A 27,897-nucleotide genomic window follows, 5' to 3' on the forward strand; every position below is an offset into this window, starting at 1 on the left:
CTGTAGGATCTTATCCACTAACCTCGCCTTCTCCGCCTTGTCTCTTTGTGCCCGTATTTGAAATAAACTCCCTCCTCACCACTGCCTTGAGTGCCTCCCAAAGCGTGGTGGCCAAAACCTCACCCATGTCATTCAGCTCCACATATCCCTGAATAGCAGTTCTCACCCGTTCATAAACCTCATCTTACACCATTATTGGATAACGGAGTGAATTGGGATTTGTATACCTGTTTTATTTACCATTTATATCCAAACTCTCTTCTCTGCCAAGTACTATTGTAGATGGACTTTGGTGATGGAAGAGAGGAAGGAAATGTTGCATTCTGTTGGGTAGTACAACATTGCACATGGTTGATTTATACATCAGAAGTAACAAGTGAATTTCCAGTAGTATTGCTTACAAATCTGAGGGTAAATTAGTGCTAAGCAACTCTGTCTCAATGAATGGTGTCACCATAAATGTGGGTGAACTCCACAAATATAAAAAATGCTTAATTAAGTTGGGACGACCTGGATTTGGACTTCAGCAGGAAGCAGAGCACTTTCCCACAATTGTCCCATGTCTCCGAACATGTAGGGTGAGATCCTGCTCTTTTGTGGAAAATATAGAGTAGGAAGGGTAATGTGCCCATGTCTGAGTCTTATGGGTCAAGATCAGCTATAGGGGAGCTGGCTATAGGTAGATGAGTGCTATATATGGAGGCTGAGGAGTGGTGGCAGTAGTCCAGTATACAATTGGGAATTGGTCTGTTGCAAATCTGTGATTAATAATACAAATGCTCAAACGCCAACATTGTGGATGGTGGAAATCTGAAATAAGAATAGAAAACGCTGTAAATAATCCAGTTTGGCAGCATCGTTGGAGAAATTTACATCATTAATGTTTTGGGTCTGTGACCTTTCATTATAACTGATGGGAGGTCATAGATACAAAACAATGTGCAGAATTTTCCCATATTTGTTCAGTGTCCGGCTCTTTACTGAAACCTGGCATGTAGCTCTCCAGTTGCATAGCCAACTTTCTAGACAACCACCATCGGGGCTCTCACCACCATCTCCCGCCCCTCCCTCCCAGAAGCAGCATTGGGGCTTTCATTCCCCACCCCCACTACTACAAGCATCAGCATTCTCTCCCGCCCCCCCTCCAACCCCAGGGTTATACTTACTTAGCGCCCCGTGTGGATTCCCTCTGATGAATCCTGCTTTTCAGAACCTGTTGTACCATTAGAGTATTAATATTTAGTGAGGGGGATCATGTCTTGGGGGACTCGGTAAGTATATTCAAATGTATTTAAATGAGGTTCCCGTCCTTCTCTGTATGTGAACCTCATTATATCACCGCCAAGGGGTGTGGAAAATGCAATCTCGCTGGAAAGAATTACACTTTCCGTTTCTCACGGAAATGTCCGCCTATGTCACCGTTCTCACTGATGGCCAACGTGGGCTGAAAATTGCCCCCATTAATTTTCCTCTCTCCACATATGCTGACAGACCTGCTGACTGGTTCCAGCATTTTCTGTTGATACTAATATTCATGCAGTTTCCAAGCACCTTGCGGATCGCTAGAAAGCGACAAGCACTGAATGTTGTAATTAAGTGCCCAGAAAAGTGCACAAAAGCTACTTTATAATGACTTGTATGGGCTTATTTGTTGAAAGAAACCTCTATTTTGCGAGAATTGTATTGCATAGTTACCAAACTCAATATAGTAATGCTGTACTTTTTGGAGTGCAATGCAGAATGGAAAATGCATTAGACAACTTCAAGCTGAGCTTTACACTGGTGAACAATTAACAAAGAAAATATCTCTTCCTGACTAGGTGCTTGGTAAAGTTTCTGATTGTATAGGGACCCTTTCTCTGTATACTGTAAGAAATATGTTTATTGTTAATACAGAGAAGGCATATAGCAGGCACCTTTCCCGATAGGAACTTGGACGAAAATCTCAATGTAACTGAATTTATTGCTCAACCATGGCAACCAGTGAAGGTGCATTTAAAACTAAATAATCTGGCTGCTTGCCATTCTTCAACGGATTGTTGTTCATTTGAGTATAGGACTGTTGAAGAGGGTTATTGTTGGCAGTTATGACCTCCATCATATGTGATGTGTTTCTACTGCGCTTGATTTTGTTGCCATATTTATTTTATTGCCCAGGGGGTAGTGCCTTTTACGATAGCAGGTTTGCATATGCATTTATTAAATTTAGATAACATTAGATTTTAAATTCATTTTGAAACAATGGTTTGTCATGGTCAATGGGTTCAGATAATTTTAGAGTTCTTTCTTGCACGATTAACTTCATTCTATTTTTAGACTTCAAAACGGATCCTTTTATGCAATATTTTGAAAGGGCATTTGGAAATGAGAAATGAAGCCAGCAGATTCAATGAATGTTTATTTTTAAATGGGCTGCACAACAATGCAAATTTGATTTTCTTACCAGGCATTCTATCCTTACTGAAATCGAGGGAAAAAACATTTTTGGGCCTGATATGCTGGTGTTGGCATGGTTAATGTTTTTCCTCAAGTGGTTTGCAAAATTGCAAATATGTACTGTCTCCTACACGAAAACGTAGTTTTGTTTTCTTCTCCTGTACTGTAACCATTCTGTGATTCTTTCCCCTTCTCCTCGATCAGGTATGATCCCGTGTGGTTTTCGATATCATTGCCAAGTATCAAGTAAGTAATTGAAATTCCTGTGTATGAAATAATTACCATTTATAGGAGCATCTATGAAAATTGGTACAGGTTAGAAATTTCCAGGTTTATAGTTATGATGGCAGAAGTCTGGATGATTAATTGTTCTGATTATACTTGCAATCTGTGCGTACTAATTAAAAGATGAGATTAGAGTTATTTAAGTGTTTATGCTCAAGTGTGGAATACTGTCACCAAAATTCAATTTGGCTCTTACGATAGTGAAATCTTTTCTATTTCATTATAATGGAAAGAGTGCATTCAATAACTTTGATTAGTGTCCAGAGGGTTTGTATTTTTATGTGAAGACGGTGATGTAACGATAGTGCTACTGGATGAATAATCTAGAGGCTCTGGATAATGCTCGGGGGACATGGATTCAAATCCCACCAAGATGACTTTTGTAAAATCTCATCTGGTTCACTCATGTCCTTCAGGGAGGGAATTCTGCCCTACATGTGACTGCAGATACTGGTCCAGACAGCATTGTCCACATCCTATTTAAATATTTTAAAAAAACTAGGTTGAAAGACTCTGTCTCCAGACTGGCGCAAAAGCACTGGGAACGAGGAGTTGAAGCTCATTATTGGAGGAACGCAGTAATTTCATACGACGTACTGCATAAATTTGGTCAGGCTGAACATATTAACTTTATTGTAAATACTTATGAAATATATCGAGGGGAAAATGCATCATGAACAATAGCTCCAGATGGCTGTTACAGGTTGAAAATCGCTTATCCAAAATTCTTGGGGATTTCGGAATTTTTCGGATTTCAGAAAATACTGGGCAGGTGCATTGGGATCTAGGCATGTGCGGCGTACTCGAAGAAAGTGCAGATTTCAGAACTTTTCACCTTTTGGAATTTTGGATAAGGGATGCTCAATATGTAGTGTACTGGCATACTGTTTTACACATGCTGAATTTTCTTTGCTGTTGAGCAACGTTTTATTCTCATCCCATTTTAATTTGCTTGGACACATTGGAGAAGCTTCTCAGCGCAGTTCAGCAAAGCGTCTAAGGATTATGGAATAAGTCGCATCATCTGTAATTTATTTGGATCTACAAGCTGCATAAAGGGAAAGATGAAATGTGGGGAGATTACATCCCAATAATTTGTAGGATGCGAGAAATGGGGGGGGGGGGGGGGGGGGGCTGGATTCCCCATGGACAGGATGCTCCATTGACCGGCCGGCGAAACGGAGCATACTGCCGGCGTGCTGAACCAGAAATCTGGTGTGGCAGGATGGAAAATCCAATCCATGAGCTGTTGGGCACGAGATCATCAACTTTTTCACCAGAAGTGTACATTGTGCATTCAAACACAACTTTGATCTTCTCTTGGTCCCATATAACCATTATCCAACTCTAATATCTCTTAATATCCCTTCAAAGACAATGCTTGCAAATATGAATAACCAAATCTCGAGAGCCGAAGGGCCTGTTCTGTGCTGTACTGTTCTAAATCTAAATTCTAAATAACATGAAGCCTCCGCTAAAGTATTCCATATACATGTTGAGCTACCAAATATAAAATTGCTCACTTGAAATGAAATGAAATGAAATGAAAAATGAAAATCGCTTATTGTCACGAGTAGACTTCAATGAAGTTACTGTGAAAAGCCCCTAGTCGCCACATTCCGGCACCTGTCCGGGGAGGCTGGTACGGCACTTCAATTTGTCAATTTATTATCTTCTACTAAGGTGTCTTATTGTTACCAGTTTTGCTTTTGAAATGTGACCTTAACCTCTCATTCTTATGCAAAGCTTTCTTAGTGTCAGGAGATTGGGGTTTGTGGTTTAGGCTGCATCAACAGAACTCGAGAAATGATGTGGCAGTAATTTAGTTGCCCTTGCAGAAACTGTTTCTGCAGTCATGTTGCTTGTGCCTTCAGCGGAACAGTGTGTTGAAGACCGAGCTAAGCAATTCCAAAACAACCGATCAGATCAAAACTCTGCAGTTCAGTCTTGAATCGTGGTGGGTAATAAAGCAACCAATTGGAAGAGGAGGCTGCACGACCATATGCCAGTGCAAAAGACCAGTTTGAAGTAGCCATCTTCAGCCAGATGTGCCAAGTGCATTATCCATCTTCAGTTGTTACAAATGATCTTTCTTCTATTTCATAGTCAAAAATGGGAAGATCTTTCTTCTATTTCATAGTCAAAAATGGGAAGCCACAATGTTCAGTACCTTTCTCAGCATTTAGATTTGAATGTTACTTTCCACGTATCAGTCCAAATGCCAGATAGTGACCATCCCCAATAGGAGAGTATCTGTCCATCTTTTACATTCAACATCCGTACTATTGCAGAATTCCTCACTATTAACATCCTGGGGGGGGGGTTACACCATTGACCCGTAGTACTGTGGCTTCAAGAGCAGGTCAGAGGCTAGGAATTCTATGGCAAGTAACTCACCAACTGATTTCCTTAAAGCCTGTCCACCATCTGCAAGGCACAAGTCAGGAGTATAATGGAATATTCCTCACTTGCCTGGATGCGTACAGCTCCATTGACTGTCTAAGCTCAATGGCACCCAGGATAAAGCAGGTTGCTTGGTCAGCATCACCGTAAGATTTCATTCCCTCCACCGTGTCTTCATTCACTCCACCGCCAGTCTCTGTGGCAGTAGCATGTACCATCCACAAGATACACTATCAACTTACCAAGGATCCTTCGACATTGCCTTTCAGGCCTATGAGTTCTGCCACCTACAAGGACAAAGGCAGTAGACCCATGGAGCACCACAACCAGTTGGTTCCAAGTTGTACACAAAATTGACTTGGAAATATGTCACTGTTCTTTAACTGTCACTGGGTCAAAACCTGAAACATGCTTCCCAACAGCACTGAGGTCATACATTGCATGGATTGCAACGATTCAAGAAGGTGGAAATTTAGGGCAGTCAGGAATGAGTGATGAATGCTGGCTGTGCCAGCAATGCTCCAGAATGAATGAAAAGTGTCTACTAGGCTCAGTCTAAAATACTTTACAAATGCTAACATTGGAGGATGACAGATTGATCCGAATGCATTGTCACTATGAGAAATTAAAATGTTACCACTCCTTGTGCCCCGCAGATTCATGGGCTGCATGACAGTAGATTGAATAGATCCAATGAAGTTCTGAAAGCCATCCTAGGCAAGAGCGAGTATTTCATGGTCTCCCAGGCGGGGTGGGGGCTGCCATTTTGTCTGGGGCAACCCATTTTAGGTACTTGGGGGTGCAGGTGGCGCGGGACTTGGGTCGGGAAGGCGAAGGCCGATTTGCTGTGTGTGTGTGCGCAGTTTGTCTGCAAAGTTATTACTGAGCATTCTTACTGTTCTTGGGCCTACTGAATATTCTTGCTGTTCTCGGCCTGATGCTCACTGTTTTACTGGTTTGCCTATAATTACATCTCCTTTGTAAAGAAACCAAAAATCTGAAGGTGCCGATGACTAATTTACAATTTTAATTCATCCACATGTCTACAGACGTTCTCTTGTGTTGGAATAATAAGGGTGGCTAAGACTGATTGTCTGATCCACTTCTTTCAATTTGCTTATACTTCCCTTTTTTGTGGGGGGAAGCATGGGGGAAATATCCTTTCCAAGTCTTTTTTTTGTCCTTGCTTCCACAAACATAATATGCAACCTCAGAAAGCCTTGGTGCTTTGGCCATTGCAAACTCAGGGGATTGTTGCTTCTCATTCTACCATGGCACTTCTTTAGTCCTCTTTGTTTTTTCTCTCTCGTTTGTGAGTACGTGTTTTCTCTCATGATTTCTTCCAATTGAAATGCTGTGCTAAGAGATGTTAGCTGTTGCCGAGAGGCTGGATGCTCGCCCCAGCCAGTTAGTCAGGATCAGTCAGGACCAGATTCTGACCTTCGATTCATAATATTTCTCTATCCCTGCCCCTTCCTCCCCAAGAAGAATGTGGTCAGGTGCTGATGGCATCTCATGGGAAGGCAAAAGCTCTGACCACATGCCAGCTACAGGTACAGAAACTCCAGAAAATATGGCAGCATGGAGAGGAAGTTACTTTATTAATGGATGTTGTTTGGATTCGTGGGGTGTAAACCAAGTCAGAGCTGGGACCATTTAAGGTTCAGAATTTAATTTTTTTTTCGCATTTAGATTACCCAATTCATTTTTTGAAATTAAAGGGCAATTTAGCGAGGCCAATCCACCTACCTTGCATATCTTTGGGTTGTGGGGGCGAAACCCACGCAAACATGGGGAGAATGTGCAAACTCCACACGGACGGTGACCCAGGGCTGGGATCGAACCTGGGACCTTGGCATTGTGAGGCAGCCATGCTAACCACCATGCTGCCCAGAATTTAAATTGAAATAAAATTTGAGACTGAAGTAAGTTGCTTCATTTTGCGGAGGAAGAATAAGCAGGTGTTAAATGGTAACAATCTTTTTAAGATTTGGAGCAGCAGAATGACTTGGGTCTAATGCACATTGCCAGATTTTGTGGTCAGCAGTGAAGGAAGGGAATTTACCCTTCACCTCGTTGGCATCTGCTCACAAAGATTTGACTGACTTTAGAGTGGAGACATCCTGCCATTTGGTATTGAGCCAATGGGTGCCCTCTGCAGAAGATCAGTGGTGTCTGAGCAAGGCAAGAAACACTGAGGCTCTTCAACTAAACAGATTAAAGATTCCTCACTGAGCCACCTAAGTCTAAAACTTGTGTAATATCCTGCATTACACTTCTTTGTTTAATCATGTAGCGAAAGCAAAATAAAAATTTGAAAATGTAGTGGGGAGTAAGAGAGACGGGTGAAAGAGGTTAGAAAAAATAACAAAGATTTAAAAATCCTACAAAACAGCATTCCCACCAGGTGATTTGGAGAGATACTCACTCGTGTATAATTGATGATGCTACAAGCGCAGAATCGATTGCAATTTCACACCATTATGGTCACCCAGAACAGCGCTGCTGGACCCACCTTCCACAGCACTTAGAAAAACAGTTCTGCCCATTGTGGTAGTCTGTGTAGAGGTGTTACGGTACCTAGTCATGCTGGAACACCATTGGTAGATGATGTATGCTTTCTATTGGTTGTGCCTGTGTGGTAGCTCCGCCCTGCAAGGCGGAGTATAAGAGCTCGTACCGCCCCAACAGCTTCCTTTCTGTACCTGAGCTGCTGGGGGAAACATCCAGCTTATTAAAGCCTTCAGTTGTACTACAACCTCCCTTTAGTAGTCATTGATTGTGCATCACCCATCAAAACTAGTCACTGTCAAAGGAAGAGACATTAAAAATGTAAAGTGTTGGATATTGAAACAATGACTGCCACAGACCCACACAAAACCCATTGAAAATACACAATGGGTAAATTATAACAGGCCAGACTGCAGCTACTGCAGAGAGATTGCAAGAAAGACTTCAGCAGCAGAGACAAGCTGAAAGGTCTTTTTCTCTTTTGGAACAAGTATATTAACCAGTTTGTATGCTTACTTTACTGGAAATCGACCAGCAAATCAAGATCCTGTAATAATTGCACCATCTACATCTGAAGGCATTCACGAAAACAGCTAATCAAAATAGGCCACAGTGTTTTAAAAATCAGCACCTCAAGGACAGTCAAAGGACACTTAACCTATAATCTTTAAACTTTATTGGACTCTTAACTTCTCTTATTGACGCGTGTCCTCGCGTTTTTATTATTCGTATCCTTGGGTTTGGTGGTTAGCCAGTTTGCTCTTTAACGCAAGAAGATCTTGTTTTATGGGCTCAATATTTTTCATCGCTTCAAAGCTAAATATATTTGGAATACGAAATTGCATATCCTCATGAAAAATAATTTTTTAAAATGTGTTTTATTACAAACATGTATCAAAACAGGTTACAACACACTAGACACCCTGGGAAACATGCTTATCAGCAATCAACTTTACAGTCTGCAAAAATTTTCCCACTTTCTCACCCTCCCCTCACCCCTCCCTGCGATGAACAGCTCCTCAAACACAGTCACAGACATCTCAGCTTTTCTCTGCGGAGCCTCTTAACTCCTATTTTATCTTCTCCAACCACGTGAAAAAAAAATTAACCCCATGTAACCAACTGAAGAGACAATAGCCAGTTCAACCATTCTCACCTGGTCATAACCCTGCTGTAAGTTCAATGATTCTGAGACTGGGAAATTTCCAATTCCCGTTGGTTTTTATTTTCCAAGTCTTTTAAAATATATATATATATATATATATTTATTAAAGAGTTTCCATTTTACAACAAAACCCATATTCCCACAGATGACTCGCACAGCCGACATAACAAAAACCCCAACCAACCCAACCCATCCACCAAGATATAAACTATGCCCAACAAAACAAACCCAGTTCATTAAACAACCCCCCCTCCCCCAAGCAATTGACCATGATTAATACCTTAAAGTAGGTAATGAATGGCTGCCATCTCTGAGTAGAACCCTTCAACTGACCTACTGATGTTGTACTTGACTTTTTCCCAGTACAAGAATTCCACTAGGTCTCCCCCCCCCCCCCCCCCCCCCCCAAACCATACTGAAGCGCTGGGTGGACCTCTACCCCAGTAGAACCCGCCTCCGGTAGTCAGTGAGGCAAAGGCAAGGACAACTGCAGCTCCGCGCGAGTCCAACACCCCAACAATGGCCACCAAAGGACAATGCTCCAATTCAAAGTCGTCAGCGCGGTGTTGAAGAAGGAGTCCCAAAAGTTTAACAGAACACATGTGTGAGATTGCCCCCCCCCCCCCCCCCCCCCCCCCCCCCCCCGAACACCGCTCACGCTTCTCTTGTACCTCCAGTGGGGAAAAAAACACTCATCCTAATTTTGGTCAGGTGTGCCCTTTGCACCATCTTAAACTGGATTAGACTAAGCCACGCACACGAAGACCTGGAGTCCAAAGTGCCTCACTCCACAAATCATCTACTATAGGACCTAGCTCCCTCTCCAACCTCGTCTTCATTCCATCTGCCAAACCAGAGTCCTCAGAAACAATTCGCCCATAAATAGCAGACATGCGATCCTCTTCTGACACCACCAGCGAAAGTATCCTTTGCAGCAGAGACGCCTGCGGTGCCTCAGGAAATGTTGGGAAGGCCACCCGCACAAAGGTCCTTTACCTGGAGGTACCTGAATTCATCTCTCGAGCCCCCCCTGTAGTGATTGTTATCTGTGTAGATGCAATACAACTGAGCAAGCACTAGAGGAAGCACGGGAGAGATATAAATACAGACGAACAGGAAGTCAGGACACTTCACAGGAATGGGAACTGGTAGCAAGACACAGACTAGCAGCATGGATGTGACTTTAAGTTAAGCACTGAAGAGAGAACAAACTTACAATAAAGCATCTATTTCAACTTTAAGACTACGAGCTTTATTAAGACACAAGGAACAACACATGGTACCAAGTGTGGCTTCAGAACGCTTACTACAAGATTACACAAGCTGCAGACACAGAAAGACAAAAGTGGCAAGGAAAACTCCTACCGGGCATTCGACGTGGGAAGACTTTGCTAATTCGATGATATTGATTGTAACCCCACCTCAGCTGAACATAACCGGTAATTTAAGTAATGCCTGGAAAAGATTTAAACAAATGTTTGATATGTATACCATAGCTTTTTTTAAAAATAATTTTTATTGAAAGAGTTTTTCCATACAGACATTTACCCCTACTAATTTTTAAATTATTTACAACACAATCCCTCTAGGCAAATATCCCTCCCTCGCCCGCCCTCTCGCGCGCACCAGTCCTCTCCCCCCCCCCCCCCCAAGCAACAACTTAACAAACAAGGCAGCCTACAGTTTCAGACATGAGCAGCGAGCAGACTTGCCCGCGTTACAGTCGTGCATGTCCCCCCACGACCATTGCTGCCCCCCCCCCCCCCCCCCCCCCCCGGTTGCTGCTGCCACGACCCCGAACGCCTATCTCTGATCTAAAAAGTCAAGGAAAGGTTGCCACCGCCTGGAGAATCCCTGTACCAACCCTCTCAGGGCAAATTTGATCCTTTCTAGCTGAATATAGCTAGCCATATCGTTAATCCAAGTTTCAACGCTTGGAGGCCTCGCGTCCTTCCATTGAATTAATATCCTTCGTCGAGCCACTAGGGACGCAAAGGCCAGTATTCCGGCCTCCCTAGCCTCCTGTACCCCCGGTTCTACCCCGACCCCAAAGATCGCAAGCCCCCATCCTGGTTTGACCCTGGACCCCACCACCTTCGACACCGTCCTTGCCACCCCCTTCCAGAACCCTTCCAGCACCGGACATGCCCAAAACATATGCACATGGTTCGCTGGGCTTCCCCGACATCTGACACACCTGTCCTCACCCCCAAAGAACCGGCTCATCCTTGTCCCCGTCATGTGAGCTCTATGCAGCACCTTAAATTGAATGAGGCTCAGCCTCGCACACGAGGAGGAAGAATTGACCTTCTCCAGTGCATCCGCCCACGTCCCGTCTTCTATCTGCTCTCCCAGCTCCCCTTCCCACTTGGCTTTCAGCTCCTCCCCCGATGCTTCCTCCGCCTCCTGCATTATCTTGTAGATGTCCGATATCCTCCCCCCTCCGACCCAGACCCCCGAGAGCACCCTATCACTCGCCCCCTTACTGGGGAGCAGGGGGAACCCCTCCACCTGCCGCCTAGCAAATGCCTTCACTTGTAAATATCTGAACATGTTTCCCGGGGGGAGCTCAAACTTCTCCAGCCCTCCCAGGCTCGCAAACCTCCCCTCTATAAACAGGTCCTTCAGCTGCCGTATGCCCACCCTGTACCAGCTCTGAAATCCCCCGTCGATGTTCCCCGGGATGAATCTATGGTTCCCTCTTATTGGCGCCGCCAACAGACCTCCCTTTTCCCCCCTGTGTCGCCTCCACTGCCCCCATATCTTGAGGGTGGCCGCCACCACCGGGCTCGTGGTGTACCTCGTGGGGGGGAGCGGCCATGGTGCCGTTACTAGGGCCCCCAGGCTTGTGTTGCCACAGGACGCCCTCTCCATTCGTTTCCAAGCTGCCCCCTCCCCTTCCATCATCCACTTGCGCACCATCGACACATTTGCCGCCCAGTAATACCCCGAGAGATTGGGTAGTGCCAGCCCTCCACTGCCCCTACTCCGCTCCAAAAAGACCCTCCTCACCCTTGGGGTGCCGCGCACCCACACGTAGCTCATGATGCTATTCGTCACCTTTTTGAAGAAGGCCCTAGGGAGGAAGATGGGCAAGCACTGAAATAAAAACAAGAACCTTGGGAGGACCGTCATTTTGATTGACTGCACCCTCCCCGCCAGCGACAGCGGTACCATGTCCCACCTCTTAAATTCCTCCTCCATCTGTTCCACCAGCCTGGAAAAGTTCAACTTGTGGAGGGTCCCCCAGATCCTTGCCACCTGCACCCCTAAGTACCTAAAGATGTATATCATAGCTAATGATTTAGAAGCAGCCTCAGACAAAATGAAAATAGCACTGCTCATCGCAGGACATGAAGCTAGAGAAACATAATTGCTTTAAATACTTGAAAGATGAAGACACCACCAAATTAGAAATAATACTAAAAATATTTGAAGAGCACTGTATGGAATTTGAACAGTACTGTATTCTCAGAGACCAAACTGCACAGGGACTGAGTAATGCAAAACTCAAACAATCACTCAGAACAGAAAGGGTTCAGTCTAGAAATCGTGAGTGAAAAGTCCAGATCGAAAGGAAAAAGTAACTTGAACTTTTCACAAAGACAAAACGCTGAAATCCAGTCCAGATCGAACAGAAAAAGTAACTTTTAGAAAGAAAAAACGCTGAAATCCACTGTAAAATGGCGTCTGAGCACATTTCACAGTCTCTGGGGAACAAAGGACGAAAATCTGCGTCTGCACATGCGCAGTTAAAATCAGCCGTTTTGCGTTCTGCGCATGCGCAAGCCGCGCATGCCCAGTTGAAAGGAACGATTGCACCATTCGAAAGGAACGATTGCACTATTCGAAGATGGTTCTGCGCATGCGCGGACACAAAACCGCACAGTAAAGGAAGACCGATTTGCGCATGCGCAATAGATTCCTATGCATGACGCCACGAGCGTCATGACGTCTGAGGACCCCGGACCACGGCCACTTAAAAGGGAAATGCCCGAAAATTAAAAACAAGAAACTTAAAGCTCTAAAACCCAATTTTCTTACCTCAAAAGACACAAAAACGTCTGAACTTACACCAGCAGTTGAATATAACTCTCACAACACCCTGGAACAAGCAGTCTGCACCACCCAAAGTGAAGAGAACAAAAACAATTCCAAAACAGAAAAAATGAAGAAAATGATACCAAATCCGAAACAAATAAAGATGATTTGTTTTTCGAACAATACTACTCAGGCATGGCTGAGTTATTTGGATATGCTGATCACAGCATCAGCAACACGGTCGCAAAGCTCAACACGACTCTACTCATGGTAGCTGAATCCAACACCATGGTGCCATGGCAGATCGTCGATACATTGGATGACAGCAATACCCAAGAAGAAGACTCCGCCACACAGAGAGCACAGAAAGACTCCACAGAGAGAGTGACGCGAGCCTCCACAGACACCTCGTTGAAAGACTCCAAAATTGAAGCAAACAAGCACTCCCTAGCGAACACCATGCATGAACAAGACCATGAACGTCAACTCACCGTACCTGAGCAACCGCAAGCAGACTATGAAAGTCTACCAAGCTCACATAATCAAGAAGAAGACAATGTAAATCTACCCACTGCATGCGAAAACAGTGACAATGTGATCACACTCGACATACAGGAGGTGCAGGATCACAGCGCGACTGACAGATCTCAGCTCGTGTGTACAGAAGCACAGTGGAGGGCCACTCATGAGTCCAGAGAGACCACGCCAATAGAAATCGTGAAGATTTTGAATCCGGAAGAGGAGCACAAAGACCAACAAGAAAATGAAATTGTAGGGCAGCACGGTGGCCTAGTGGTTAGCACAGCTGCCTCACGGCGCTGAGGTCCCAGGTTCGATCCCGGCTCTGGGTCACTGTCCGTGTGGAGTTTGCACATTCTCCCCGTGTCTGTGTGGGTTTCGCCCCCACAACCCAAAAATGTGCAGAGTAGGTGGATTGGCCGCACTAAATTGCCCCTTAATTGGAAAAAATAATGGGGTAATCTAAATTTATAAAAAAAAAAGAAAATGAAATCGTGAAGAACTTGACTCCAGAAGAGGAGCACCAAGAAAGCAAAGAGGAATTAAATCCACCACAAATCACTCCAGAAGAGGAGTACAAAGGAAGCAAAGAAGAGGAATCAAATGCACCACAAATGACTGATGTCACCAGCATCAATGCAACATCAGATCATTCTAACCATTCTCTAGACGAAACGTTCAATGTAACAGATACCACAAAGGACACTCGCACCAATAAACTGTGACAATGACTCAAATTATCCACACGGGACACTCATTGAGCACAACAAGAAAAACAAAAACCACAAGAAGCACAGCAGAAACCAGAACAACAACAGCAAGAACAAAACCAACATGAAGCGCAATAAGAACAGCAAAAATCGCAAGAAGCACTGCAGAAACAAGAAAAACAGCAACAACAAAAACTACAAGAAGAACAACAAAAACAATAAAGAAGCATAACAAAGCCAACAAGAATGACAATGAAAACAACAGACAGAAACGACAAAAACAGCAACAAGAACGACAACGAAAACAACAAAGACAGAAACAACAACAATGAAACTACGACTTGTACAAAATGGTACAACTCTGCACATGAAGGACAATGCCACAGCACACTGCAAAACAATGACAAGACTACAAACATGCCATGGGATGACAATGAATCTCACAAACTCACATCTGCTCCAGAACAAGCAAGCACACCAGTTTTCAAGGCAGATGACACACTAAATCGATACCACAAGCACAGAAAAAAGTCCATGTCAGTCAACATCAGTGGTTCGACCATTCAAACACCTCGGGATGACGTATTGGTTACTTAAAAAAACAAGAACACCGACAACATTCACAACGATATCAATATCACCACATCAACAACGAAAAAGAAAAAACTCAATGAACAAATTCATCAAGTTTGGACTCATAAATGTTTTTATTAAGATTGGACTCATAAATATTAATTGGCTTTGTAAAATATCCAACATCATCATCACTTGTATAGATACACATATCATAAGTAATCTAACTGTTTCGTACAATTTTCTTTAACAATGTACAGAAAATATGTAAAGAAAAAAAGGGGGGGGGGGCTGTGGTGATTGCATATCTGTGTAGATGCAATACAACTGAGCAAGCACTAGAGGGAGCATGGGAGAGATATAAATACAGACAAACAGGAAGTCAGGACACTTCACAGGAACGGGAACTGCTAGCAAGACACAGACTAGCAGCATGGATGTGACTAAGTTAAGCACTGAAGAGAGAACAAACTTACAATAATGCATCTACTTCAACTTTAAGACTATGAGCTTTATTAAGACACAAGGAACAACACACCCCCCACCCCAAAACCAGCTCAACTTGCCGTCAATTCCTCCAAGCTGGCAAACCGTCCCTCTATAAACCGATCTCTGGATCTCTCCAGCTCCTTACCTTCCCACACCCGAACGTCCAATCTCAATGGCTCAAATAAATGACTGGCACTGATAGGGGCCAGTGTCGCGCAGCTCCTAGCTATGGGGATATGTCCCCATATCCTCAAAAGTAGATACGACCATTGGGTTTGAGGAGTACCGAGACAGAGAAAATGGAACTGAGACCGTAACCAATGCACCCAGGTTAAACCCCCTACACGAGCTCGCCTCCATCTGTCCCCATACGGAATCTGGGCCACTGTACCATCTCAACCCAATACCTTCTCTGGTTACCCAATAATAATGAAGCAAATTCGACAGTGCTGGGCCCCCCGACTGCCTATCCCTCTGAGGGGGTGGAGGGCCGAAGCCTGAGTACTTTGTGAAGATGCTGGCGGAGGTGTTGGGGGAGGGGGAAGTTCCCTTCTGATACGAACTGGCCAGGGCTTTTCGGACATTCAGGCCCAAGTCGCCCAAGCTCGAAGACAAACGAGCCACCAAGGGCGGTCATATAATTTGTTTCCAAAAATTGCATGTGAAGTAGAAGGTCCTGAGTTGGGCAAAACAAAAGGCATACGATACATTGGGAAGGAATTGGCATTCTTGTATACCAGGACTTAACTGTGGAGAAGGCAGGTGGCACTCTGCAGTAATGGTGTGAGGTTCGGTGTGGACTACCCGGCGAAGCTGAGAGTCACTTATAACTTTGAGGCAGCGGAGGCATTCGTGAAGGCTGAAGGACTGGGGTTTGGTTGTGGTCTGAGGGAAGAGGAGTGAAAGCTGTATACAGGCTCATTTTTTTTTCAGGATGTTTATTTGGGTTTTTTGTAAAATATTTTATTAAGGCATTTGTGATTTTATAACAGTAACAGTAGACCATTTACAAACAACTATAAACATAGTGCAAGTATCCTCTACCTCCCTCACAGGTCTCACCTTCCTAGAACAGTAATCTAGACTAACTCCCTCCTCCCCCTCTGCTGACGGTTAATTTTCTCTAAAGAAGTCGACAAATGGCTTCCACCTCTGGACGAACCCTAGCATTGACCCTCTTGGGGTGAACTTGATTTTCTCAAGACTGAGAAAGCCAGCCACGTCATTGACCCAGGTCTCTGATTTTGGGGGCTTCGAGTCCCTCCATTGCTAACCGTATCCGTCTCCGGACTACCAGGGAGGCAAAGGCCAAGATATCGGCCTCTCTTTCCCCCCTGGACTCCCAGGTCCTCCGACACTCCGAAAATTGCCACCCGTGGACTCGGTGCCACCCTTGTTTTTAAACACCGTGGACATGACATCTGCAAACTCCTGACAGAATCCCCTAAGCTTTGAACGTGACCAGAACATGTGGACATGGTTCGTTGGCCCTCCCGCGCACCTTGCACATCTGTCTTCTATCTCAAAAAACATGCTCATCCGGGCCACCGTCATGTGCACCCGGTGAACGACCTTAAATTGCATCAGGCTGAGCCTGGCGCATGATGTGGACGTGTTGACCCTGCTTAACGCATCCACCCAGAGACCTACCTCTATCTCTCCCCCTAACTCCTCCTCCCATTTGTGCTTTAGCTCGTATATCTGCGCTTGCTCTGACTCCATGAGTTCTTTATAGATATCTGAGACCTTCCCCTTCCCACCCATACTCTAGAAATTACCCTATCTTGTATCCCCGTGACGGTAGGAGCGGGAAGGTTGGAACCTGCCTTCGCAAGAAGTCCCGAATCTGCAGATACCTAAACCCATTCCCTCCCGTCAACTCAAACTTCTCCTCTAACTCCCTCAAACCGAGAAAGCTCCCATCTATTAAAAAAAACTCCCATCCTCCCGATCCCTGCTCTCTCCCATCCCCAAAACCCTCCGTCCAGGCCCCTGGGGCAAACCGATGGTTGCGACAGATTGGAGTCCAAACCGATGCTGCCTCCGCTCTCACATGTTTCTTCCACTGCCCCCAGACTCAGCGCCACCACTACCACCGGGCTTGTGGAGTACCGGACCGGCGAGAATGGCAGAGGTGTTGTAATCTATGCCCCTAAACTTGTGTTCTTACAAGATGCTGCCTCTACTCGCTCCCACACTGACCCTTCCCCCACTTCCTAATCATGGCTATATTTGCCGCCCAGTAATAGTTGCTAAAGTTCAGCAGCGCCAACCCACCCTCCCCCTGGCTACGCTCCAGCATCATCACCTTCACTCGTGGGGTTTTACCCGCCCAAACAAAACCGGAGATCAATATTCTCCTAACCCACTGTAACCCATAGCAGTGGGTACACTACTCTTCCCCACCAATCAACCCAAAAACCAAACCCCATACTATTTCCCTCCCCACATAAAAACAAGTAAACAACCCCCAGTGGAAGGAATGAATCAATTTCTGGTAGGGTTGGAGTTCCCAAAAGCGATTTACCCACTTGAAAAAGGCCTTTGGGATAAAGATGGGGAGGCACTGAAAAACAAACCGGAATCTTGGGAGGGCCGTCATTTTCAATGCCTGTACCCTTCCCGCCAGTGATATTGGGAGCATATCCCACCTTCGGAAGTCCTCATTCATTTGTTCCACTAACCGGGTCAACTTTAGTTTATGTAACAGCCTCCAGTCTCGTGCCACATGGGTCCCTAAATAACGGAAACTACCTCCAGCCACTCTGAACGGCAGCTTTCCCAGTCTTCTCTCCTGCTCCCTGCCTGGATCGTAAACATCTCACTTTTCCCTATGTTCAATTTGTATCTCGAGAAACGGCCAAATTTCCCTAAAACCCTCATGATCTCTCCCATCCCCTCTTAACGGGTCGGAAACATACAGGAACAGGTTGTTGGCGTATAGCTGTGTTCCACCCCATCCTAGACCAGCCTCTGGAAGCTCTTAACGCCATAGCCAGTGGCTTAATGGCCAGAGCGAACAGCAATGGAGTGAGAGGGCATCCCTGCCTCGTCTTTCGGTGCAGTCTAAAATAGTCCGATGTCAGCCAGATCGTTCGAATGTTCGCCTCTGGTGCCTGGTACAGCAGCCTGACCCAGTCGATGAAACCCCGACCAAACCTGAACCGCCCCAACACCTCCCACAGATAGTTCCATTCCACCCGGTCAAAGGCCTTCTCTGCGTCCATTGCGACCACTACCTCCACCTTCTTTCCCTCTGGGGACATCATGATTAAATTCAAGAGCCTTCTAATGTTGGCCATTAGCTGCCTACCCTTAACGAACACCCCTATCAACCCAGGGACACAGTCTTCTATCCTTGAGGACAAGATTTTGGCTAACAGTTTGGCATCAACATTCAACACAGAGATCGGCCTCTAAAACCTGCATAGTTCAGGATCAGTGAGATCGAAGCCTGTGACATTGTCAGGGGAAGAACACTGCGCTCCCTTGCCTCGTTGAACGTCCTCACCAACAGTGGGCCCAGCATCTCAAGATAACTTTTTATAAAATTCCACTGGGTAACCATCTGGTCCTGGGGCCTTGCCTGACTGCATGGTCTCCAGTCCATCTGCTATTTCTTCAATCCCTATCGGGGCTCCCAGCCCTTCTACCAACCCTTTGTCCATCTTTGGGAACTCCAACCCTACCAGAAATTGCTTCATTCCTTCCACTGGGGGTTGTTTAGTTTTTATGTGGGGAGGGAAATAGTATGGGGTTTGGTTTTTGGGTTGATTGGTGTGGAAGGGTAGTGTACCCACTGCTATGAATTACAGTGGATTAGGAGAATATTAAACTTTGGGATTATGACAGTTTTCTGGGGTGTGTTTTTTTGCACTGGTTTTATTTGTCTTTGTTTTCAGGGACTGATAGATAGATAGAGAAATACAGCACAGAACAGGCCCTTCGGCCCACGATGTTGCGCCGAACTTTTGTCCTAGGTTAATCATAGAATTTTGGACAATTTGTCATGGCCAATCCACCCAACCTGCACATCTTTGGACTGTGGGAGGAAACCGGAGCACCCGGAGGAAACCCACGCAGTCACGGGGAGGATGTGCAGACTCCACACAGACAGTGACCCAAGTCGAAATCGAACTTGGGACCCTGGAGCTGTGAAGCAATTGTGCTATCCACAATGCTACCGTGCTGCCCTTAAGAAGTTAACCTACACTCCCTTATTCTACCCTAATCCAAGTACCTATCCAATAGCCGTTTGAAGGACCATAAATTTTCCGACTCAACTACTACCACAGGCAGTGCATTCCATGCCCCCACTACTCTCTGGGTAAAGAACCTACCTCTGACATCCCCTCTATATCTTCCACCATTTATCTTAAATTTATGTCCCCTTGTAATGGTGTGTTCCACCCGGGGAAAAAGTCTCTGACTATCTACTCTATCTATTCCCCTGATCATCTTATAAACCTCTATCAAGTCGCCCCTCATCCTTCTCCGTTCCAATGAGAAAAGGCCCAGCACCCTCAATCTTTCCTCGTATGACCTACTCTCCATTCCAGGCAACATCCTGGTAAATCTCCTCTGCACCTTTTCCAAAGCTTCCACATCCTTCCTAAAATGAGGTGACCAGAACTGCACACAGTACTCCAAATGTGGCCTGACCAAGGTTTTGTACAGCTGCATCATCACCTCACGGCTCTTAAATTCAATCCCTCTGCTAATGAACGCTAGCACACCATAGGCCTTCTTCACAGCTCTATCCACTTGAGTGGCAACTTTCAAAGAACAATGAACATAGACCCCAAGATCTCTCTGCTCCTCCACATTGCCAAGAACCCTACCATTAACCCTGTATTCCGCATTCAGATTTGTCCTTCCAAAATGGACAACCTCACACTTGTCAGGGTTAAACTCCATCTGCCACTTCTCAGCCCAGCTCTGCATTCTATCTATGTCTCTTTGAAGCCGACAACAGCCCTCCTCACTATCCACAACTCCACCAATCTTCGTATCATCTGCAAATTTACTGACCCACCCTTCAACTCCCTCATCCAAGTCGTTAATGAAAATCACAAACAGCAGAGGACCCAGAACTGATCCCTGCGGTACGCCACTGATAACTGGGCTCCAGGCTGAATATTTGCCATCCACCACAACTCTCTGTCTTCTATCGGTTAGCCAGTTTGTTATCCAACTGGCCAAATTTCCCACTATCCCATGCCTCCTTACTTTCTGCATAAGCCTACCATGGGGAACCTTATCAAATGCCTTACTAAAATCCATGTACACTACATCCACTGCTTTACCTTCATCCACATGCTTGGTCACCTCCTCAAAGAATTCAATAAGACTTGTAAGGCAAGACCTACCCCTCACAAATCCGTGCTGACTATCCCTAATCAAGCAATGCCTTTCCAGATGCTCAGAAATCCTATCCCTCAGTACCCTTTCCATTACTTTGCCTACCACCGAAGTAAGACTAACTGGCCTGTAATTCCCAGGGTTATCCCTATTCCCTTTTTTGAACAGGGGCACGACATTCGCCACTCTCCAATCCTCTGGTACCACCCCTGTTGACAGCGAGGACGAAAAGATCATTGCCAACGGCTCTGCAATTTCATTTCTTGCTTCCCATAGAATCCTTGGATATATCCCGTCAGGCCCGGGGGACTTGTCTATCCTCAAGTTTTTCAAAACGCGCAACACATCTTCCTTCCTGACAAGTATCTCCTCAAGCTTATCAGTCTGCTTCACGCTGTCCTCTCCAACAATATGGCCCCTCTCATTTGTAAATACTGAAGAAAAATACTTGTTCAAGACCTCTCCTATCTCTTCAGACTCAATACACAATCTCCCGCTACTGTCCTTAATCGGACCTACTCTCACTCTAGTCATTCTCATATTTCTCACGTATGTGTAAAAGGCCTTGGGGTTTTCCTTGATCCTACCCGCCAAAGATTTTTCATGCCCTCTCTTAGCTCTCCTAATCCCTTTCTTCAGTTCCCTCCTGGCTATCTTGTATCCCTCCAGCGCCCTGTCTGAACCTTGTTTCTTCAGCCTTACATAAGTCTCCTTCTTCCTCTTAACAAGACATTCAACCTCTCTTGTCAACCATGGTTCCCTCACTCGACCATCTCTTCCCTGCCTGACAGGGACATACATATCAAAGACACGCAGTACCTGATCCTTGAACAAGTTCCACATTTCACTTGTGTCCTTCCCTGACAGCCTATGTTCCCAACTTCTGCACTTCAATTCTTGTCTGACAGCATTGTATTTACCCTTCCCCCAATTATAAACCTTGCCCTGTTGCTCGCACCTATCCCTCTCCATTACTAAAGTGAAAGTCACAGAATTGTGGTCACTACCTCCAAAATGCTCCCCCACTAACAAATCTATCACCTGCCCTGGTTCATTACCAAGTACTAAATCCAATATGGCCTCCCCTCTGGTCGGACAATCTACATACTGTGTTAGAAAAGCTTCCTGGACACACTGCACAAACACTACCCCATCCAAACTATTTGATCTAAAGAGTTTCCACTCAATGTTTGGGAAGTTGAAGTCGCCCATGACTACTACCCTGTGACTTCTGCACCTTTCCAGAATCTGTTTCCCAATCTGTTCCTCCACATCTCTGCTGCTATTGGGGGGCCTATAGAACACTCCCAACAAGGTGACTGCTCCTTTCCTATTTCTAACTTCAACCCATATTACCTCAGTAGGGAGATCCCCCTCGAACTGTCTTTCTGCAGCTGTTATACTATCTCTAATTAACAATGCCACCCCCCCACCTCTTTTACCATCCTCCCTAATTTTGTTGAAACATCTATAACCAGGGACCTCCAACAGCCATTTCTGCCCCTCTTCTATCCAAGTTTCCGTGATGGCCACCACATCGTAGTCCCAAGTACCGATCCATGCATTAAGTTCACCCACCTTATTCCTGATGCTTCTTGCATTAAAGTATACACACTTCAACCCATCTCCTTGCCTGCAAGTACTCTCCTTTGTCATTGTTACCTTCCCCACTGCATCACTACGTGCTTTGGCGTCCTGACTATCGTCTACCTTAGTTGCTGGACTACAGATCCGGTTCCCATTCCCCTGCCAAATTAGTTTAAACCCTCCCGAAGAGTGCTAGAAAACCTCCCCCCCAGGATATTGGTGCCCCTCTGGTTCAGATGCAACCCGTCCTGCTTGTACAGGTCCCACCTTCCCCAGAATGCGCTCCAATTATCCAAATACCTGAAGCCCTCCCTCCTACACCATTCCTGCAGCCACGTGTTCAACTGCACTCTCTCCCTATTCCTAGCCTCGCTATCACGTGGCACCGGCAACAAACCAGAGATGACAACTCTGTCTGTCCTGGCCCTTAACTTCCAGCCTAACTCCCTAAACTTGTTTATTACCTCCACACCCTTTTTCCTACCTACATCGTTGGTACCAATGTGCACCACGACTTCTGGCTGCTCACCCTCCCCCTTCAGGATCCTGAAGACACGATCAGAGACATCCCTGGCCCTGGCACCCGGGAGGCAACATACCTTTCGGGAGTCTCGCTCGCGACCACAGAATCTCCTATCTATTCCCCTAACTATTGAATCTCCTATTACTATTGCTTTTCTATGCTCCCCCCTTCCCTTCTGAGCCCCAGAGCCAGACTCAGTGCCAGAGACCTGGCCGCTGGGGCCTTCCCCCGGTAGGTCATCCCCCCCAACAGCATCCAAAACGGTATACTTGTTTTGAAGGGGAATGGCCACGAGGGATCCCTGCACTGTCTGCCTGTTAGTTTTCTTTCCCCTGACTGTAACCCAGCTACTCTTGTCCAGTACCTTTGGTGTGGCTACCTCCCTGTAACTCTTCTCTATGACCCCCTCTGCCTCCCGGATGATCCGAAGTTCATCCAGCTCCAGCTCCAGTACCTTAACACGGTCTCTGAGGAGCTGGAGTTGGGTGCACTTCCCGCAGGTATAGTCAGCGGGGACACCGGTGGTATCCCTCACCACCCACATCCTACAGGAGGAGCATGCAACTGCCCTAGCCTCCATCCCCTCTTACTTTACAGAATTAGCTGCCCCGTGGACCAACTGGACCTCCGCCCTCCGACTCTACTTCCAGTCAGCTGTACTCTAAACTCCTGGCTCCCTTCACGCTCTTTGATAAATATAGGAAATTAAATGAAAGGAGAACCTTACTCCCTCCTCACCTAACTCCCTCAGTCACCAAACTCTCACTGTAGCACTCAAATGCCACAAGCTCAGCACTCCCTCAGTCACCAAACTCTCACTGTAGCACTCAAATGCCACAAGCTCAGCACTCCCTCAGTCACCAAACTCTCACTGTAGCACTCAAATGCCACAAGCTCAGCACTCAGTGGGTCATGGGGGAGGGGATTGGGAGCAGGGGGTCTTGGGCAGAGGCCTCCACACTAGCAAAAGAAGGTTGGCTAATGAACTTGAGTGTGGTGAGGGGAGGGACGTGGTTGTTCGAAGTTGATTGAACAGGTTTTGATGGGCCTAGGAGATGTGAAAAGTGGGGCGGTGGATCGATACTGGGAGAGGTGTTTTTAGGAGGCGGTGGATGGGGGATTCTGGGAGGGATTTGACGGCAACAAAGGGACGGGGTGGGTCAGGCCCAGTGGGCAGGATCCAGGTGATGATGATGGTGGATAGGAAGGGAGGTGGTCAGACCTCCAGTCAGATTAGTAACGTAGAACATGAGGGGATTGGAGGGACCGGTGAAGAGGTAGAGGGTGTTTGCGCATTTAAAGAGTCTAAATGGCCGTTAGACTTTAATGGCCTTGTTCATAGTGGCTGGGGACGTCAATCAGGCCAAACTCAAGCATACGACCAAGTTACCACCAACATGTCACCTGTTCCGCCAGAGGCCCAAACATTCTGGCCCACTGCAATACAAATATCAAACATGCCATGTGCTCTATCGTCCGCCCACACATTGACAAATCTGACCACAAGGTTGTGCTGGCCCCGGCTTATAAGCAAAAACTGAAGGGGGAGAATCCATAAAAGAAAGTAATGCAGTATTGGTCTGAGGAATTGGATGATCTCCTACGGACTGCTTACAGTCAATGGACTGGTCAATATTTAAAAACTCTGCGACCAGCCTGAACGTGTACGCCACTACAGTAATTAACTTCATTAGTAAGTGTGTAGAAGACTGTGCCAAAGAAGCAAATCCGCATGTTTCCCAACTGGAAACCCTGGATGAACAGGGATATATATCCAATGTTTGCTGAAGTCTAAGTCTGAGGCGTTCAAGTCAGGCGACCTTAATCTATACAAGAAAGCCAGATATGATCTAAGGAGATCCATCAAAGATGCCAAAAGACAGCACCGGACCAGGCTCGAGTCCCAGGCTAGCCACATGGACACCCGTCTATGGCAAGGTCTGCAAGACATAACAAGCTACAAGCTGAAGGCATGTAAAATCGCCGGCTCCAACACACCCCTCCTGATGAGCTCAACGTATTATATGTACGCTTTGAGCAAGAGGTCAGCAAGAGTACGCCCTCCGCCCCAGAAGTATCGGATGAACTTGCATCCTTGCTCACCATTGCAGATGTCAGAGCAGTGTCAACCCACGGAGATCCATTGGCCCGGATGGGGTACCCGGACGAGCACTCGGGTCTTGCGTGGATCAGCTGGCGAGGGTATTCGCAGACATCTTCAACCCCTCTTTACAGCAATGTGAGGTTCCTAGCTGCTTCAAGAAGATGACCATCATCCCTGGATGTACCAAAGAAAAGCCAAGCAGCGTGCCTTTTAGACCATCGTCCAGTAGCTCTGACATCCATCATTATGAAGTGCTTCGAAAGGTTAGTCATGGCACGAATCAACTCCAGCCTCCTGGATTACCTAGATCCACTACAGTTCACCTACATCCACTACAGTTCGCCTACTGCTGCAACAGGTCCACAACAGACGCCATCTCCCTTGCCCTGCACTCAACCCTGGAACACTTGGATAACAAAGACACCTATGTCAGACTCCTATTTATTGACTATAGCTCAGCCACCAACACCACTGTTCCTACGAAATGCATCTCCAAACTCCGTGGCCTGGGCCTTGGCTCTTTCCTCTGTGACTGGATCCTGATCTTCCTAACCCACAGGCCACAATCGGTAAGGATAGGCAACAACACCTCCTCCACAACCATTCTCAACACTGGTGCCCCACAAGGCTGTGTCCCCAGCCCCCTACTATGCTCCTTATACACCTATGACTGTGGCCAAATTCCCCTCCAACTTGATTTTCAAATTTGCTGATGACATCACCGTAGTGGGTCGGATCTCAAACTATGATGAGACAGAGTACAGGAATGAGAGAGAGTATCTGGTGAACTGGTGCGACGACAATCTCTCCCTCAATGTCAACAAAACAAAGGAGATTGTCATCGATTTCAGGAAGCGTAGTGGAGAACATGCCCCTGTCTACATCAATGGGAACAAAGTAGAAAGTGTCGAGAGCTACAAGGTTTTAAGTGCCCAGATCACCACCAACCTGTCCTGCTCCCCGATGTAGACACTATAGTTAAGAAAGCCCACCAATGAATCTACTTTCTCAGGAGACTAAGGAAATTTGCTATGTCACCTATGACTCACCAACTATCAAAGATGCACCATAGAAAGCATTCTTTCTAGTTGTATCACAAGCTTGGTATGGTTCCTGCTGTGCCCAAGACCAAAAGGTCGTGAATGTAGCCCAGTCCATCACGCAAACCAGCCTCCCATCCATTGACTCTGTCTACAATTCCTACTGCCTCAAAGGCAGCCAGCAATATTAAGGACCCCAAGCACCCCGGACATACTCTCTTCCACCTTCTTCTGTCAGGAAAAAGATACAAAGGTTTGAGGTCACGTACCAACCGACTCAAGAACAGCTTCTTCCTTGCTGCCATCAGACTTTTGAATGGGCTTGCGTCATATTAAGTTGATCTTTTCTATGCACCCTAGCTATGACTGTAACATTACATTCTGCAGTCTCTCCTTCGCGGTATTGGTGGACAGGAGGGTGAGGTTTTTGATGGAGAAGGTGGCAGCGGACAGGGGGGACGGGGGCGAAGGTGATGGCTGGCTTCATGAGCGAGAGAGATTGGAAGAGTGGACCCATGGAGGTTCCTACACCCGAGGGAGCGGAGTTTCATTTTTATCCCTAGTACATAAAGTGTACTCGAGAATAGACTTTTTTATGGTGGGCAAGGTGTTATTGGCTGGGGTCAAAGGGTCGGATTATTCAGCGATATTGATTTCAGACTATGCGCCGCATTGGGTGGATGTGGTTCTGGAGAAGAGGGATGGCCCGGAAGCCGGGGTGGAGAATGGATTGGAGTTGTTTGGGGACTGGAGATTTTGCAATAAGATTGTGGAGGTTATCGAGGAATATGTGGTATTTTATTGCACAGGTGATGTTTTGCAGTTGGTGGTGATTCTGAAGGCAGCAGTAAGAGGAAGGAGGTGATCTTGTTTGAGGCTAAGGTGGACAAGGAAGATGGGGAGAGCACCAAAAATTGGCAGAGGAGATGCTGGAGGTGCATAGGATGTACTCGGGGCCTCGGATCCGGCCCTTTTGGGCAGGAGGAAGGCGCTTCAGGCGAAGTTTGACTGGTTGTCCACAGGGAAAGCGGTGCGCCAGTTGAGAAGGGCGAGGGGGGGCAGTCTATGAACATGTGAAGAAGGCGAGGTGTATATTGGTCGGCCAGCCTGGAGGGAGGCAGCGGCAAAGCATAAGTTGCGCGAAACTGAGGACGGCACAGTGGCGCAGTGGTTAGCACTGCTGCCTCACGGCGCTGAGGTCCCAAGTTCAATCCCGGCTCTGGGTCACTGTCTGTGGAGTTTACACATTCTCCCTGTGTTTGCGTGGGTTTCGCCCCCACAGCCCAAAGATGTGCATGGGAGATGGATTGGCCACACTGAATTGCCCCTTTATTGGAAGATGGGGAAACTAATGGTGGTCCTGGAGCACAAAAATAAAGTTTTTGAGGAGTTCTACAAGACATTGTGTAGGTCGGAGCCACCAGGAGAGGAGAGAGAGAGAGATGAGGGAGTTCCTGGACAGATTGAAGTGCCCGAGGTTGGGGAAGGAGGACAGGGCAGGGCTGGAGTTGCCTGTGGAGGACCAGGCGGTAAAGGAAGCAATTGGGAGGATGCAGTCGGGGAAGGCGGCAGGACCGAATGGATTCCCAGTGGAATATTAAGGACAAATTGGCGCTGTTGATGGTGGGAATGTTTGAAGAGGCGATGGGTAGGGGAGTCTTGCCACAGACGTTGGGGTAGGATTTGATTTGAATTGAATGAAATGAAATGAAATGAAAATCGCTTATTGTCACAAGTAGGCTTCAAATGAAGTTACTGTGAAAAGCCCCTAGTCGCCACATTCTGGCGCCTGTTTGGGGAGGCTGGTATGGGAATTTCCAGATTTCCCTGCTGTTAAAAGATGAATAAGGACCTGGATGAGTGAGGGTTGTATTGGCCCATTTCCTTATTGATTGTAGATGCCAAGATATTGGCAACTGTGCTGGCGGCAAGGTTGGAGGGGTGTCTCCCGAAGGTAATAGGATTGGATCAGACAGGGTTCGTGAAGGTCAGGCAGCTATTTTCGAATGTGAGAAGGTTATTAAGTGTGATGTTGCCGGCAGAGGGAAAGAATACGGAGGTGGTTGTGGCACTAGGTGCAGAGAGGGTGTTTGATCGGATAGAGTGGGGTTATTTGATGGCAGTCTGAGAAAGATTTGAGATCGGGCTGA

General features: G+C 46.4%; 1 protein-coding gene across 1 annotated transcript in view; it reads left to right on the plus strand.

Annotated features, from left to right (window-relative positions):
* LOC119968910 (protein maelstrom homolog) overlaps positions 1-27,897 on the plus strand; it is an 82,751-nt gene that overhangs the window by 38,752 nt on the left and 16,102 nt on the right. The window contains exon 5 of the mRNA XM_038801890.1: positions 2,641-2,682. Coding sequence (XP_038657818.1) covers positions 2,641-2,682 — 42 coding nt within the window. The remainder of the gene's footprint in view (positions 1-2,640; positions 2,683-27,897) is intronic.

The sequence above is a fragment of the Scyliorhinus canicula genome, chromosome 7, assembly GCF_902713615.1.
Source record: "Scyliorhinus canicula chromosome 7, sScyCan1.1, whole genome shotgun sequence".
In the NCBI taxonomy this organism is placed as follows: Eukaryota; Metazoa; Chordata; class Chondrichthyes; order Carcharhiniformes; family Scyliorhinidae; genus Scyliorhinus; species Scyliorhinus canicula.